We start from the raw sequence: 15,674 nt of genomic DNA, 5'->3' as shown, positions 1-15,674 counted from the left end.
TTTTGAGAGTGAGGCTAGAAAATCCTTCAATCTTTCATCCTTCCACACATAAAGATACATCTAGCATCTGCGCAGCTCAGCACAAGGGCTACAGACAGCCAGTCTGGCTCTTTCCTGTGGAAACAAAAACTGTCTGCTGGCACGTCAAAGATTTGTTTTACTGTACCTTTTTTCATTCATGGAACAAATAAGAACTAATGGGTTCAAAAGCTTCTGGAGAAGTGCTGTTGTCACACAGCGAGCGGAGGTGCAGCGTTTAGCGGGAGATTTGCATGTCGGGTTAATCGGTGAGTCTAAACTTGGCTTAGCTGTGACTGTCTCTCTCATTATAGTAACCTGTAATGGCCCGGTGACCCATCAGGCATGTGCTCCACCCCAACACCTTCATTACTCTAACACGGACAAGCTGTTAAGAAAATGGACAGATAGCTGGTCCTGTTTATCTTAGGGAACTAACAATGTAAGTGAAGATCACAGATCCATATCTGTGTCCTTTTTGCATTTATCCATTTTGAGATTAATTTAAATGATTGTATCTGTAATCTTTCTCTGAATATAGATTCATAGATCATCGACCTTTTGGATGCTCACATATTTAAAGATCATGGGTAGGTACAAAGAAGTAATCACAGTTTTCCTTTTACAGTGATAGCCCGATTCTGTGAGTGTACATGTGTAAACGGTGTTAAATAAATATACCTGTAAGGAAGTGGGTACGAGTCCTTGGAGCAGCATCATCTGTTGCCATAGAGACACTACCAAAATAGGTGTTGTATTTATTGATCCAACTTTTAAAAGGATGTCAGCAACTCTCACATCTTCCATGTAAAGGACCAAGCCTGTGTCCAGTCCTTCTGTTTCTGACTAAGAGAGAGAAAAATAAATATAAGAATAAAGGAAAGCAGCCTACAGCTATACACCGTATATCCTGAGAAAGAGAACTTATTAATGCAATTGCTTCCCGACTACTTTATGCTCTTGGCAAGAATTAAAAAATAAAGGACAGTCCTGCACCTGGTAATGCGCTTTAGCCTCAAAGGAGGGTGTCAGGCCTCTTTTAAGCAGGGCTTCGACTTGGTGCTGCAGCCTAGAGGAGAATACCCACTGGGGGTTGGTGTGGTCTGTCCTGCCTCCATGAAACTCCGCTCTAAGACGTTCAAGTCCAACCTGCAGCTCTCCCAGGACTGATAATCCATCACCTTCCTGGGCCCATTTAGCCTCAAGACTACTGTTAGGAGGTACACCTGTACTCAGAAGACAAGGGAAACTCACAGACAGGGACATATATACATGTGTAGAAAGTGCTGCGTATGTATTCTTTGGCTATTGCAATGATCACCTGTGGCTCTCAGCACATGGAAAGAGTGAGAAAGTCGTGTGTAGACCTCTCCTGTGCCTTGATTCCCCTGCTGATGGCTTGCATTCACACACAAATGCTCCTCCCCGGACCAAACACACAGCCAGTCGTGGGTCCTGTGGGACCTCTTTTCCATCATCCCTTCTTCATCGTCTCCTTCCAAAGCTGCTCCGGGATCTCGCTGGTGTCGCAGCTCCACGCTGTACACTGTCTCCATCAATCTAACTCTCAGCTGTCCTGCAACAACACGCATGCATTACACGTCATTTGTGACGCTTTACAGGCAAAGGCAAGTTTAAAGTAAAGGACACAAGTTATGGTCTACCTTCGATTAAACTGTCAGACTGCCCCAATGCTCCATCCAACCCGAGGACTGGAGGCAAGAAATCTAGGCTGGTCACCGTGTGCCTCAAGTCCCCTGTCACAGCCATCTGGATCCCCTGTGAGTGTTTTAAAGACCCCTTGAGCTGGGCCAGCAGAGCCTGCATTCCCTGTGTGAAGGAGCCACGTAGAAAGACACTGGAGGAGACAGGAGGAAGATGATCATGGAAAAGAGGTCAAAGGTCCATAAGAGAAAGCAGGTTTTTTTAGAGTTAGTTACTGTGTGACTGAGGACTAGACTAAAGGCTTTTTTAAAATAACATAACAGACAAACCTGTCTGAGGACACGTTCCCTGCTATGTTTACATGTAGATCCGTGGCTGTAGGTAGCAGGCTCTGGGATAAGTTCAGCCTCAGCCCTACAGCTCTGTCTCCCGTCTGCATGTAGTGGGACATGTCCGCATTCAGCTTCAGCTTGTCCTTCCCGTCAGCCCTCACATGCACCGAGCTGCTCCCTTTGCCAGTCACCATGGACATGTCTGCAGACGCCTTCATATTGACAGGTCAAACAGTACATCGACTGAACTAATACCCCAAAATGAAAATGTTTCACATAACCTGAATTTTTTGCAAGATCTTAACATGTGTATTTTTAGAACGCTAAAGGAAAAATAATGCAAATCAGCCCACCTCCAATGTTTTGGGAATCTTTGATTTGAAGGGATGACGAAGAGATGAATACAGACCAACTCTGCCTGATGTTCCATTCAGCTGCACAGAAAGCTGACAGGAATTTCAAAAACAAACACGAAAGCCTTAGAAACCAGAAATTAATTAAAAAATGTCGGCTCATCAAATGCACAAGGTGTTTGCTTTACTCACCTGGCACTCTTGCCGCTCTATTCTTAGTTTCCCTTTGGCCTGGTAATCAAAGTCATTGTTGCTTTTTGGGGTCCAAAGTACATCTCCCTCTATTAAAGCAGAGGAGGGGAGCTGCAGCTGTAAAAGCAATAACAGATTAACCGGTCATAACTTTGGCCTCGTTACTGTAAACCACACCGTTCACTGTCAGCAGCAGACGTACATCATTTACTGCACTGCTGACTGCGGTCACCATCCAGTGCATCATGCACATAAACGCGGCTCTTTAACCTAAACACTTTTCTGAGGATAGAGCGAAGCCCGCTTACCTGGAGCTGATGGAAAAAGTTGCCTTTAACTTTTATTGCTTGGTGAGTTGAATGCGTAGGGTTCAGCTGAAGCTGCCCTGAGAAAGTCAGTCTCTCCTTGCTTCCAACTCGTAACCTCCCTTGTATATTTCTCTGGTTCTGAAGAAGAGTGCACAAAACCGAAACAACATCTAATACGTCAATGTTGCCAGTATGTTCCACTATTATCCATCTACACTATTCTTGGCACAATTGCCAAACTTATATATTTCAGGCACTTGTGTTTCAAAAGATACTGGATAAAGTTAAAAAATACCAAATACAATCAGTTCAGTTCAGTTTATTCATACAGCGCCAAATCACAATAACAGTTACCTCAAGGTGTTTTATATTGTGAGGTAAACACTACAGTATTAGAAAGAAAACCCCAACAATAAGATGACTCCTTATGACCAAGCATATGGGGAGAGAGTGGGAAGGAAAAACTCCCTTTTAACAGTAAGAAACCTCAGGGAGGGGCAGCTGAGGGTGAGGGGGGAAAAAGAGTGCTGAGAGAGCGAGAACAACACATACATCATTGAAGAGACCCAGAGATTAATAGTAACTAATAATTAAACGTAAAGAGGGATTTAAAAACATAGTGAGTGAAAAAAGAAATGCTCAATAGTCTCAGACTGCAGCACAACAAATCAAGGATTCAGAGGCAGATCAAAAAGGAACCTTTTAAGCCTAATCTTAAAAGCAGAGACAGCGTCTGTGTCACGAATCCAAACTGAGAGCTGGCTCTATAGAAGAGGCGCCTAAAGGGGCTAGGATACTTTTAAAATATCCTATGAACAACAAGTCAGCCAACAGTCTGAGAACAAAGTGCTCTGTTGAGGTTACGTGGTACTATGAGGTCTTTAAGATGGGCCTGATTATTTGAGACCTTTTATGTGAGGAGAGGATTTTAAGCCAATTTCTGGATTTAAGAGGGAGCCAATGAAGAGAGGCTACTATGGGAGTAATATGCTCTCTTGTTCTCTTTCTAAAGTTATCTTAATCAAGTGTTTGCAAAAATTTCACATTGCCAGTTACAGTCACATGACAGAAAAATTAAAATGTCACATAATCTTTCACTCATCATTTCAGATCTTGATTTACCAATTATGCTAAAGTGTGGAGCGCTTGCAGTGATGGGCCCATTGGAGTCACAGACAATGGGCCTTCTCTTGGGGTTCAGCTGATTACCCTCTATGTTAGATCTTGTTTTTTTCCTTTAAAGGTTGGCAGGTTACCTGGTTGCTGGTTACGGTCACACAGATTTCCGAGTCTGATGGAATAGCGTCGGCGCTGAAAGGGTGGATGAGTGCAGAACAAACCTACATATGAGATCACATTTAAAGATGAGGATCACTGTTTACAGCCCACTTCACTCTTTCAAATGCCCAGGTGAATTATTAGCTTACACAGCACTTACAAAAGGGCTCGGTGGTCGGTAGCCCAGGGTCAGGGTGTGGACGACCTCTCTGTTGTCACTGAAACCAGCTTTGGACTCTAGGACGTAGAGGCCATTGAGGAGGTCGACGGTGAAAGTCTCCCGGAGGAGGAGAGTTGGAGGAAAGGTCTGGAAGGGCTGTCTGTGCAAGAAGGAGACTATTAAAGTCAGCAATGTTCTTGCGGTCATTTCTCAAAATATCTGTAATCTGTAAGTTACGGCACAGACCTGAGCTGGAGCATGGCAGTTTTCTTATACATCCTTTTGTCGTTCTTCAGCTCCTCTACTACTCCCTCGAGCTCCACTTCAGTGGGTAGACTCTTTGGATTTGTGTAGGTCATCTTCAGAATCCCTTGCCTCTTTTTCAAATTCTTCATCACATCCAAATGAAAGGGCAGATTTGTTACTACAGCACAACCTTTAACCTTTTCAGGCCCTACGCTATCAAAATGTGCGATTTTGGCCTTTTAAATACAGTTGGTGGTTACGGGTTATCTCTCATGCTTGTTGTGATCTCAGACTTTTACAATCAACACAATATGATGGCTTCATTCTATAATTAAACACACATTTAACACGCCCAAACCACAAAAGCAGCCCAGCGTCTCCACCCACCTTATCAGCAGCGGTCAGGGCAGCAGCGAGGGTTACATTTTGCTTGCCATAGGTGGAGGCCATTTGCAGGGTGTGGCTGAATTTAGAGGCCTCCAGAGAAATGTCTCCTTGGAGGGGAGGAGTCCACAGCGAGCTCAAGGAGCACGAGGCCTTCACACTCCGCTTCCCCAGCAAACCCCAGCCCCACGCCTGAGGCAGGGCAGAGGAAGAGGCGTGTGTTTTTAAAGGTGGAGTTTTCATAAACACACAATATTTTTTTTTATCTTTATAATTACTTCACTCCAGTGTGGAAGTGATTTTATTTAAGCGTCGCCTTGAACACTTTTTTTAACCCACAAATTCAAAAATCTATTTTTATTTGATTAATAACTAAATGGTGATATTCAGGCAGAGCACTTTAGTCTCTCCTTACTTGGATGTAGGTGATTGCTGACGTGTAGAGCTCCAATCGGGCCTCCTTCTCTCTCCCCCTGTCCTTGTAAAAACCCTCCAGGACCAGGTTACGGATGGTCAGCCACTTGCTGGCTGTCAGCTCAGAGGTCAGCTGCAGCGTTTGGCTCTGCAGCTGGTTTAACTTATGTGCAGTGTAAATGTACAGCCATGGTGTGTCCATATTAAACGATCCTAAACGATAATAAGAAAAATAAGTAATCCTGATAGTCAACTTCCTGCAAACTTTAAAAAATAATTTAGTATATCAAAGAAATATAACGTAGGAATATGAAAAGAGAAAGTGGACCTTAAGCATGCTGTAATGTAAGATGGCTGTGAGTTGTTTTTACCCTCCCATATCTTGTGCAGGGCATCTTTAGGAGGGTTTTTCCAGTGTAATCCAGCCACCAGCGGCATCAGATTGTTGTAATTGATTTTTAAATGAGTGCTTCTCTCAGAGCCTTGCTGTGTCAGGTGAGAGTGTAGCAGCTGAGTCCTGTAGTTCATGTTTTTCTCCGGTGCCTGGAGATTGAACTGGAATAAGATTAAGGAAAGGGAAGGTAGCCGTATTAATTCTGACCACAGAAAATATTAATCTGCTGCTTTGGAAGTCATCTGGGATAAAAAGCCTCCCCCGGGCTAACAGAGAGAACGGGAAGCTCTGAATTCAGGTCGGGTTACCTCCAGAGTGTAGTGGGTGTGATTCTCTGTGGACTGGTTTTTGAAAGACTGGCTCAGGAGAAGCGTGTGTTTGTTGTTTATCTCATCCCAGTGTTTGCCGTAGCTAATATCCAAAGATGATTTAACATGGCTCAAGCTTTCCTCATGCCTGAGGTGGATCTGAGAAGGACGCACAAACAACCGGAATGCTTTCAATCACCCGGAGATAACTTGCGCCGCCAGCTTATGCTGTTTGTAATACATGAAGCAGAGCGGCTTCAAATTAAATGTGTCTGCGGGTACCTTATGGTTAATAGGAGCGGTGCTGGTGCAGTAGAATTCATGATCGGCTCTCATGATGTATGTGAGGTTTGCATCCCTCTCGCTCCTCACTCTCTGAGATGTGTAGCACTCCTGATGGAGGTGGCGAGCATCAACTGCAGGGAAGCCCAAATAAAATAGGAAAGTGATGACCTGTCAGACATATTGTATTGATAAGAACTACTTCCTGCTTTTAAATAGCTCTATATAGCATTATTATCATTTTGACCTTGAGATCAATCTATTGAGCTTGATGGAGAGGTCAAAGGTCAAATGTGACATGACGTTTTAAATCTTTATATGGTATTTTCTTACTCTTGTAAGAATCATAGTTTGTAAGTTAGAAGCTTTTTGTCAATTTTTGACCAATAAGTCATTGAGTTGACGTCGAAGGCTTGGGTGGATGTTAGCCAAATTTGAATGGATTGTTAATATGACTCCACTCTGCACACCTACAAAGTTTGATCACAATTCATTCAAAACTGTTTGGGCTATTGTGTTTGCAGAAAAAACGTCAGGCACATGAACGCTACCAAACACATTACAAATCAATCTAAACAGTATAAAAACAAAGCTTTAAAAAGCGGCGTATCTGCGATATTTGTTAAGTTTTGATGAAAGTAGATATTCCTGTTTTTAAAAGACTGTGTGTTTTGGGGTATAAACAGTTTGAAGTGTCCTGTACCATCTGCAAATGAAACCTCACCTCCCAAACCATACTTGAGCCTGAGCACAGAGCTCCACAGTGAGCCCCTCTGCTCCATCACCCCGAGCGTCTTGCTGCCGACTACACCAGGTAGGAGGAGCTCCGCCTCCACAGAGTACTGCTTGCTGCTGCCATCCCGCCTGCGTTCCAGGGCCACTAAAAGCACATATCACTTGCATGTTTTCTGCTGTCTACTGTCTATTGTAGCAGAGATTTTAGAGACAACTATAAAAGTACCCAACAGTGATGCAGGCTCTCTGAAGACATTTTTCACAGTGGCAGAAAAGCTTGTTTTGCCCCCCAGCCCACGAGTTATATTAGCAGAGAGGATCATGGGATGTCGATCGGGGGCCATCTTGGCTTCAAGGTGGTAGCGAGTCCTCTGCTCCGACAGGAAGGTCTGGGTGTCCATCAAACCCTGCAGTGGATGATATACATGTTTTTAGAACTGGGAAATTATTTAAGATAAAACTGATCGAATGTATTTTTGAAAACTTGAGAACAATATTTACCATGATGTAATGATGAACACCATCAATCATGAGCTCCAGCTTTGCTGACTTAGTGTTCCTCTCTTGCTCAAGTTGACCTGCAACAAAAACACAAAAAAAACAGGACAAAACACATTTTCATAAATGTATCCAAACACCGGGTGTGGTCTTAGCTTGTTCGTCTGGCCGACCATGTATATGGATGCTTTTCAGAGGATGAATGATCTTCAGCAGCAGTCTGCGAGGGCTGAAGGCCAGATCCAGAGACATGTCTCTTGGGATGGAGGACTGAGGAGTGGCTAGCAGGAGGTGGATGGAGGCCTCCCTGGGAAGCCAGGTCCCTCTCTGAAACACAAACCACTGTGAGACTAAATAACAAAATCAGCTTTATTCAGATAAAATAAACTCAGTGGAAGGGCTTCACATGCATATCTTAATGCTGTCTGGCACCTGATGATGTACTGAATAAGCAGCCTCAAGCAGATAGTAATGGAGGCCTCTGTCCAGCTTCAGCAGTCTGAAGGAGAGGTGCACTGGTCCAGAGGGGAGGAAAGCAACACCTGTGGCAAGGGATGGGTAAGAGGTGTTGGAGCACAGCTGCCAACCCACCATCTTGGACCCTGCAGGGAACCAGACATGTACTTATAATACTATAACTATTACTTACTAAATATTATAACGTACAATAATCAGAGAAAGGCAGTTAATGAACTGAATCAGACAACTTTAGATTAATTTTATAAACATATAATATATGATTGTGATTTTGTGAACAAAGGAGAGTGAAGTGCACTTCCTTAATTAAACTACACACACACGCACAAACACACACACACGTATAAAAGTGCACCGCTTTTGTAGAACTCACAGGTTTTCGGTGTGCAGGTGGTCTTCTGTACTCGACTCTTTGGCCCCTTTATCTCCTCTCTGTGGTCTCCGCTGAGCTGAAACACTCTCGAGCTAAGAACAAAAAAAAGAATATCACTCATTCTCAATCCCGTCTTTAAATTTTAACAAAGCAACTATAACAAATTTTTAGTTGTATTTCATGTTTTTTAAATAATTTTTACGGTAATGCCATTAATCAGCTGGAATCCTGAGTCCATCCTGTAATTCTGACAGATTTTACAGTGCATCATACACACGATACACTTCAACCCTCTCTAAACTGTCTCCTAATGCTTAACAAGGATTTTGATTAAGTAAATACACACAAAAACACACACGTTCATTAAAACAGGGGATTTATTAGGGGAAATTTTTTAATGTGTACCTGAGAGAGAAGATGTCCATTAAGTCCTCGGGTGTATTAAGCGTGACCCTGAAATCTTGCCCCTCCTGCAGCTGGATGCTGCCGTCCAGATTCGTGGAGCTCCTCAGCTCAGCCACCCACTCCACCGCAGCCTGACCCAGAGCTCCGTCAACCCCCATCCTGGCCGCGAGACTCACATAGGCACTGAGAACAAACAGACAAGTTTCACCTGACACACTAAAAAACAAACAACCAAAAAAAACAGACCGTGAAGAAAGATGAGCCCATGTGACATTTGGTAACGTTTAAGTACTTGGGTTTGATGTATCCATTCAGGGAGAAATGGGAATAATCCCTGTAATTGACTCTGCCTTTCAGATGCAGTGAAAGAAGAGAGGTCATGTTGACGCCCAGTTTGATGGGTAAACCAGACAGAGATGGCAAAGCCAGCTCCTCTGTCATCAACATGGATCTGTGGTTCAGCTGCACCTCGTGACCCTGAAGGTTAGAGTGGAAGAGACAATCAGGGCGATAACGGGAGGTAAAGAGTCGGCGATAACAGACTGTAATAACACATGACAACAGGGGTCCCACCTTGAGCAGTCTGACAGCCAGTCCAGCCATGCTCAGCGACACCTGGTTGATTTGATTGTAGAGATCTTCACATGTGAACATGCTGAGCTCATTCCCAAACACCTTCACACCGACCCAGCAGTTGGGCATGTTCGCATCCATTTTCTTTCTTCCAGACAACTGCAAAAACACCCCAAAACTCCATAAAGTAACAAAGATATGAGCTACTGACTCACCGGCAGTGAATGTGATTACTTTCTCATACTACAATTTTTATATTCATATTTTGTATTCATCCATCCATCCATCATCAATCCATCCATCCATCCATCCATCCATCCGTCATCAATCCATCCATCCATCCATCCATCCATCCATCCGTCATCAATCCATCCATCCATCCATCCATCATCAATCCATCCATCCATCCATCCATCCATCCATCCGTCATCAATCCATCCATCCATCCATCCATCCATCCATCCATCCATCCATCCATCCATCCGTCATCAATCCATCCATCCATCCATCCATCCATCCATCCATCCATCCATCATCCATCCATCCATCCATCCATCCATCCATCCATTCATCCATCCATCCATTCATCCATCCATCCATCATCAATCCATCCATCATCAATCCATCCATCCATCATCCATCATCAATCCATCCATCCATCCATCCATCCATCCATCCATCCATCCATCCATTCATCCATCATCAATCCATCCATCATCCATCCATCCATCATCAATCCATCCATCATCAATCCATCCATCCATCCATCCATCCATCCATCCATCCATCCATCCATCCATCCATTCATCCATCCATTCATCCATCCATCCATCATCAATCCATCCATCATCAATCCATCCATCCATCATCCATCATCAATCCATCCATCCATCCATCCATCCATCCATCATCCATCCATCCATCCATCCATCCATCCATCCATTCATCCATCATCCATCATCAATCCATCCATCCATCCATCCATCCATCCATCCATCCATCCATTCATCCATCATCAATCCATCCATCATCCATCCATCCATCATCCATCATCAATCCATCCATCCATCCATCCATCCATCCATCCATCCATCCATCCATCATCCATCATCAATCCATCCATCCATCCATCCATCCATCCATCCATCCATCCATCATCCATCCATCCATCCATCATCCATCATCAATCCATCCATCCATCATCAATCCATCCATCCATCCATTCATCCATCCATCCATCCATCATCAATCCATCCATCCATCCATCCATCCATCCATCCATCCATCCATCCATCCATCCATCCATTCATCCATCCATCCATCCATCATCAATCCATCCATCCATCCATCATCCATCCATCCATCATCCATCATCAATCCATCCATCCATCCATCCATCCATCCATCCATCCATCCATCCATCCAGCATTTTGTTTTGTTTTTTTATTTACTGAATACACCTTATTTCATTTAAAATTACCACTTCATTATTTCCACTTTTTCTGGAGACTACAGAATGATTGATAGCTTTTACATTGGACTCTATATTTAAGTTTAGCACAAAAACTACGGACATCTGCGTTTGGCTGATTATTTCTTTGTTGTACTAATGCTAAATCTCATACTGTTGGAGAGCCTGTTTATTTCCCCTTAACTAGTGCCACATTTGGAACAAAGAGCTCCGTGCCATAGGGCAACCTCAAGCTGTCTGGGTTTAGAGACAGACAGCTCTCTTTCAATCCAGTAAGTGCAGCGTTTGGGACTGAACTTTATCCTGCAAGATGACAAAGCTTCCCATCACAGAGCTGGTTTATCAGAGACTACCTGCAGAATTTTGGAGTGGAGAGGATGGAATGGCCTGTCTGCAGTCCTGAGCTCAACATCAACACTTATGGGATACAGCACTTGGATGTGGTGTATCTGTATCTGTGACATGTACTGGCTGCCCTGTGACAAATGCTGATGGATGCCATACCACAGCAGTGTGTGGCCACACGCTGCTGAGGCCCGTGTTTGTTAAATGAATAAATTGTTAAATTGCTAGTATATCTTGTTTCTTCATACTTCAATCATCCAACACTATAAACAAGAGCCAGTAGCAGAATAAGCTGTTTACATACTCGACTCTGTTGCTCAACCCATAATTGTAAGTTTTCCTATGAATGTGGCGCCATTTAAGGCCAGATAAACAGGCTTTCCAATGATATAAGATTTATTGCTAAGAAGCATCAGTACAACAAAGAAATAATCGACCAAACACAAATTTCCTTGTTTTTAGTGCTAAGTTTTATGTTTTAGTTGGACCAACCAACAACGTTTCAAGTGCAAACACACAGACTGAAAGCTGGAAAGAGGTACGGGGAGTATGAAGAGTGTCCTGTAGACCTGCCACTGATTAAGGGTCAGGGGATGAGTTTGACAGTTGATTGGTCTGCTTTTATAAACAGAGTATCTTTGGATTTCAGACAAAAATCTTCCTGAGCAAGCTCAGATCATACGTTATGACTTACACCTCTAAACTAACAGTTTGACCTCACCATTTCTCGGGCCTGGTTCAGGTAGCTGTCCGTGCTCGATAAACACGTCTCTTTTTCTCCTCTACGCCCATCATCCGTCTTTCTCCCTGTGCTCCTGGCCTCGTGCTTTCCACTTTGAGCTGTGTTTTCTCTCTCTGTCTGCTGCTGCCCAAAGATGCTCTTTAAAAATGGTTCAGCATTTTCAACATGAAGATCCACCTAAAGTCAGGGAACAAAATATAGTCGTTCGAAATATCACTTTTCAAGATCGTAAAGTGTAAAAGATAAGATGTGCATTAAACTCACCTCTAGAAGGTTGTGGGCTCTGCCATGAAAATACACGGTCAAGTTGGCAGAAGCAGATCTTGGTAGAAATGATTTTGGGGAGAAAATTAAAGATGTTTCCACATTCTTGATTCCGACGGCTAAAACAAATACAAAAGAAGAAAATAAAGTAATATAAGAAGACATATATTTGTGCACCTTTAAATGCATTATCACCCTCCTGGTATAGTGACACTGCTCAGCACCTCATTTTATTTGCTTCCAAATCTGAAGTGTATCGTGCAGATATATGAAAATGAGTTACAGTTTTAAAATTGAAATACCTGATGAGACAGTATAGTCTGAATAGGAGGAATATTTTAAAAACTCGGCTTCAAAATCTCTGCTGATAATGTCGTCGGGCAGCGACTCAATGAGGGCTTGCTTTGCGGGGTCCTCGCTCCTCAGGACATTAGTCAGGTGACTCCACACGAATGAGCCCACTAGAGAAATAGAATAAGGGAAGAGCTCAAGACATGCCAGGTCACAGACAAGCCGAGTAAAAGTCTGAAACATTATTGCATTCCCTTACATTCCTTAACAAATCCTAGCAAATAAACATAAGTCAAACATGCGCCTCTAAGATACACAGAAAGGAATTCAATCTGTGCCATCACTCAAGAGTTTGGGGTTATATCTAAATGACTTTGTTTTGTTTTTTGACAGAATGTTCAAAAAATTATTTTTTATATGTAACAGTTTCTTCACAGAACTGTGAAAACTGTCTCTAAGAGAAGTTGTGACCCTCGCCACTTGTCCAGCTCAGCAGGAAGATAAGTGCATCGGAGTCTCTGGTTTCAGAAACAGATGCTTCACAGTTCTTTAACCTGCATCTTCATTTAATGGTCAGACCCAGACTTTACTGCTTCGGGATGGGAGTAGAGCACACTGCTGAAAACTTCATTCTTTGGTTCCCACATGAAACAGCTTTTTTCAAGAATACAGTATTAATGTGATATATGGAAATTGATAAATATGATCTAATATTTATATTCAGAGAATATCTAAGAAATATTCTGAGATTTAGTCACCACCAAATATTCTGCTGTTTGTCCAGCACTTCATTATTTTCCTGTTTTCCACCATTAAACATTTCTGATAGCAGAAGCTGTTACGGCCATCTCTTCCACAAACCCCACCTTGACTGGAAGTCTCACTCCTCAGGGTCGTCTTCACCACTTCAAACACATCCAGGTCAGAGCAACGCATGAGCTGCTGGTATGCGGCGATTCTGACCTCAGTATCCTCCTGGGAAGAGCTGTACAGCTGCAACAGCACAGACCTCTGAGGGAAGGAAATCTCTGTCAGTACTGACGTTCGGCTCCTATTCACCTCCTCACCTTGTCATCTCCACCTCAGCTCACAGGGAATTGATTATCGCCTCACTTAACCATACAGCTCATGAAGGCTTGTCTAAGAATATGGTGAGCATAAAGAACACCAAGGGTGGTTTCTTATGATCTTTTAGCACAATTTTATTCAACTGCTGGCTTAAATATTAACTCTGAATTAACTCACATCAGCTGAGCAGGGAAAGCGTCTGAAGGCATGGATTGCAGCAAGCCTAAGCTGCAGGGCTGCTGAGGAGCTCAGCATGCAACGGCTTAGCAGGGGAATGAAGGCAGAAGCAGACACACCAGTGTTTCCCACTGATTTTAAAGCATAAAGAACCTGGTGGGCAACATAATAAATGCAAATTGGGCATTGTTTATGTAAATCCTCTCACAATTCATTGTGCATTAAATGGAGAGTGAGATGAAGTTCTAGGTCACTGCATTATACCTCTTGCACCTGAGTGGGTTCTTCTCCTTCACAGCCCTCCTGAAGGGTTTTCTCAAGGATCTGCATAAAGGTCTGTACCTGAGAAAGCTCAGTGCAGGAGTTTTGAGACCTCCGGCACAACTGATAGACTAGAGATGATCCAGCCAACAGAGTCTTGGACCGCAGCTCTGGGAGCTCTGTTAAAGCCTAACACAAAGAGCAGACATCTGGGTAACTAACCTATTTCATGTGAGTTTTGATGAGAGACTTAGGTCATCATGAGTGTCATCAGAAGGTTCCTACATTGATGGAGGAGATGATCTTTGACGAAGGATGAGGGACGAGGGCTATTGTGGTAAGGAGAGAGAGAGCCTGCTCTTCTTCCACCTCTTTGTTCCTCATCAGGTCAGTCAGTAATATGATGCAGTTTTCAGATCCACATGCCGGCAGTGCATCCAACAGCGGCTGCCTGTCCAAACAATTAATCAACATCAGTATCAAACTGCTCATATATACCTGATTATTTTAAGTTAAGCTATAACTAACTGGACATTTCACTGGGCACCAAAATATTTTAGGTCATCATTTTTATTATTCTTCCTCACAAAGTTCCAAATTTCACATTTCACAAATTAGGAGTGTGACAAAAAAAATCAATACAGCATAGTATTGTGATATTTTTTGTGGTGATATTGTATCAGTACAGGGACACTAAAGATCAATATTTTATCAAATAATTTGAAATACTCAGAGAATTCTATGAACAAGATGGCTTATTTCATGCAATGCCATCCTGAGATTATGTTAGTTAGTAAACTGTTCAGCCAAAAAAACAAAAACAAAGCATCCAGCACTGGGAACACTTAGCTTGACAAAGCTACCTCCTAATTCAGAGCAAGCTAATGCCTGAGTGCCCTGATTAAAATAGGGCAGCAACCTCATTGCATTTAAAATCGGTGGTTGCCTACTCAATGTGTTCCCTATTCCGGGGTGGTGAGTAAATGGTTGCCCAGAGCTTGTTGGTGTTGCACACTCAGAATCACTTTTTATTACAAAGCTATTGCACAGGTCGCCTGATAGGAGGCAACCTTTCTGCAAATAGTTGCAGTCGGACTTGGAGTTACTGCAATCACTCTCAGAGTGGTTGTCTGAGAGTGATTGTAATTGTTGTCTGATTTCTAAATGCAGACAGATTGTCAGCATGTTGCCATGAGTCTGAATGAGACTGTAAATGAGCACAGCTGGGTGCCAGGGGATTGTTTTCTGGTTATATTCCTGTGGAACAGGAAGGCCGTTAACCTTAAAGTACACAGATTGATATTAGACTGATTGTGTCTTATAGCAACAATTATGAAAGGTTTTAGTAACCATCTCATTTTGCAGTAAAAACAAACAAACTGAATTTGATCTCATTAGATATAAAACAGACATGGACACAGTTGACCTTTGAGGACATAATTTGCATAAAAAGGTGATAAATCACACATATGTTATTACAATACTCAGCATATCAGAAAATGACAAAAAATTGCAAAATTATTATATCTTGAGTAAAGTATTGTAATAATATTATATTGCCATGAAGTCATGCACTAAACCACACTGCACACTATCTGTTCTTGCCGCACCTTACTGGCAATTCCTTGCTAATTGCTTTCTGTTACTCTTGTGAGTAATA

General features: G+C 42.8%; 1 protein-coding gene across 1 annotated transcript in view; it reads right to left on the bottom strand.

The window, feature by feature from the left end:
- apoltp (apolipoprotein lipid transfer particle homolog) overlaps positions 1 to 15,674 on the bottom strand; it is a 42,621-nt gene that overhangs the window by 22,375 nt on the left and 4,572 nt on the right. The window contains exons 10-41 of the mRNA XM_085253944.1: positions 14,300 to 14,465; positions 14,018 to 14,203; positions 13,754 to 13,906; positions 13,375 to 13,519; positions 12,520 to 12,678; positions 12,218 to 12,336; positions 11,933 to 12,130; positions 9,396 to 9,554; positions 9,115 to 9,299; positions 8,823 to 9,005; positions 8,418 to 8,509; positions 8,000 to 8,169; positions 7,741 to 7,894; positions 7,571 to 7,647; positions 7,296 to 7,476; positions 7,059 to 7,214; positions 6,335 to 6,468; positions 6,053 to 6,211; positions 5,722 to 5,905; positions 5,352 to 5,563; positions 4,940 to 5,128; positions 4,553 to 4,695; positions 4,307 to 4,466; positions 4,125 to 4,208; positions 2,869 to 3,006; positions 2,561 to 2,677; positions 2,369 to 2,461; positions 2,013 to 2,227; positions 1,683 to 1,876; positions 1,340 to 1,594; positions 1,015 to 1,244; positions 700 to 864 (exon numbers count right to left, since the gene is read on the bottom strand). Of these exons, the coding sequence (XP_085110070.1) occupies positions 700 to 864; positions 1,015 to 1,244; positions 1,340 to 1,594; positions 1,683 to 1,876; positions 2,013 to 2,227; positions 2,369 to 2,461; positions 2,561 to 2,677; positions 2,869 to 3,006; positions 4,125 to 4,208; positions 4,307 to 4,466; positions 4,553 to 4,695; positions 4,940 to 5,128; positions 5,352 to 5,563; positions 5,722 to 5,905; positions 6,053 to 6,211; positions 6,335 to 6,468; positions 7,059 to 7,214; positions 7,296 to 7,476; positions 7,571 to 7,647; positions 7,741 to 7,894; positions 8,000 to 8,169; positions 8,418 to 8,509; positions 8,823 to 9,005; positions 9,115 to 9,299; positions 9,396 to 9,554; positions 11,933 to 12,130; positions 12,218 to 12,336; positions 12,520 to 12,678; positions 13,375 to 13,519; positions 13,754 to 13,906; positions 14,018 to 14,203; positions 14,300 to 14,465 (5,155 nt within the window). The remainder of the gene's footprint in view (positions 1 to 699; positions 865 to 1,014; positions 1,245 to 1,339; positions 1,595 to 1,682; positions 1,877 to 2,012; positions 2,228 to 2,368; positions 2,462 to 2,560; positions 2,678 to 2,868; positions 3,007 to 4,124; positions 4,209 to 4,306; positions 4,467 to 4,552; positions 4,696 to 4,939; positions 5,129 to 5,351; positions 5,564 to 5,721; positions 5,906 to 6,052; positions 6,212 to 6,334; positions 6,469 to 7,058; positions 7,215 to 7,295; positions 7,477 to 7,570; positions 7,648 to 7,740; positions 7,895 to 7,999; positions 8,170 to 8,417; positions 8,510 to 8,822; positions 9,006 to 9,114; positions 9,300 to 9,395; positions 9,555 to 11,932; positions 12,131 to 12,217; positions 12,337 to 12,519; positions 12,679 to 13,374; positions 13,520 to 13,753; positions 13,907 to 14,017; positions 14,204 to 14,299; positions 14,466 to 15,674) is intronic.

Source organism: Mchenga conophoros, linkage group LG18, assembly GCF_057382185.1.
Source record: "Mchenga conophoros isolate Kocher_MC1m ecotype Shallow Benthic linkage group LG18, M_conophoros_male_GT1.1, whole genome shotgun sequence".
NCBI lineage: Eukaryota > Metazoa > Chordata > Actinopteri > Cichliformes > Cichlidae > Mchenga > Mchenga conophoros.
The sequence above is the reverse complement of the archived record's forward strand: the minus strand, read 5'-3'. Positions and strand labels throughout refer to the sequence as shown.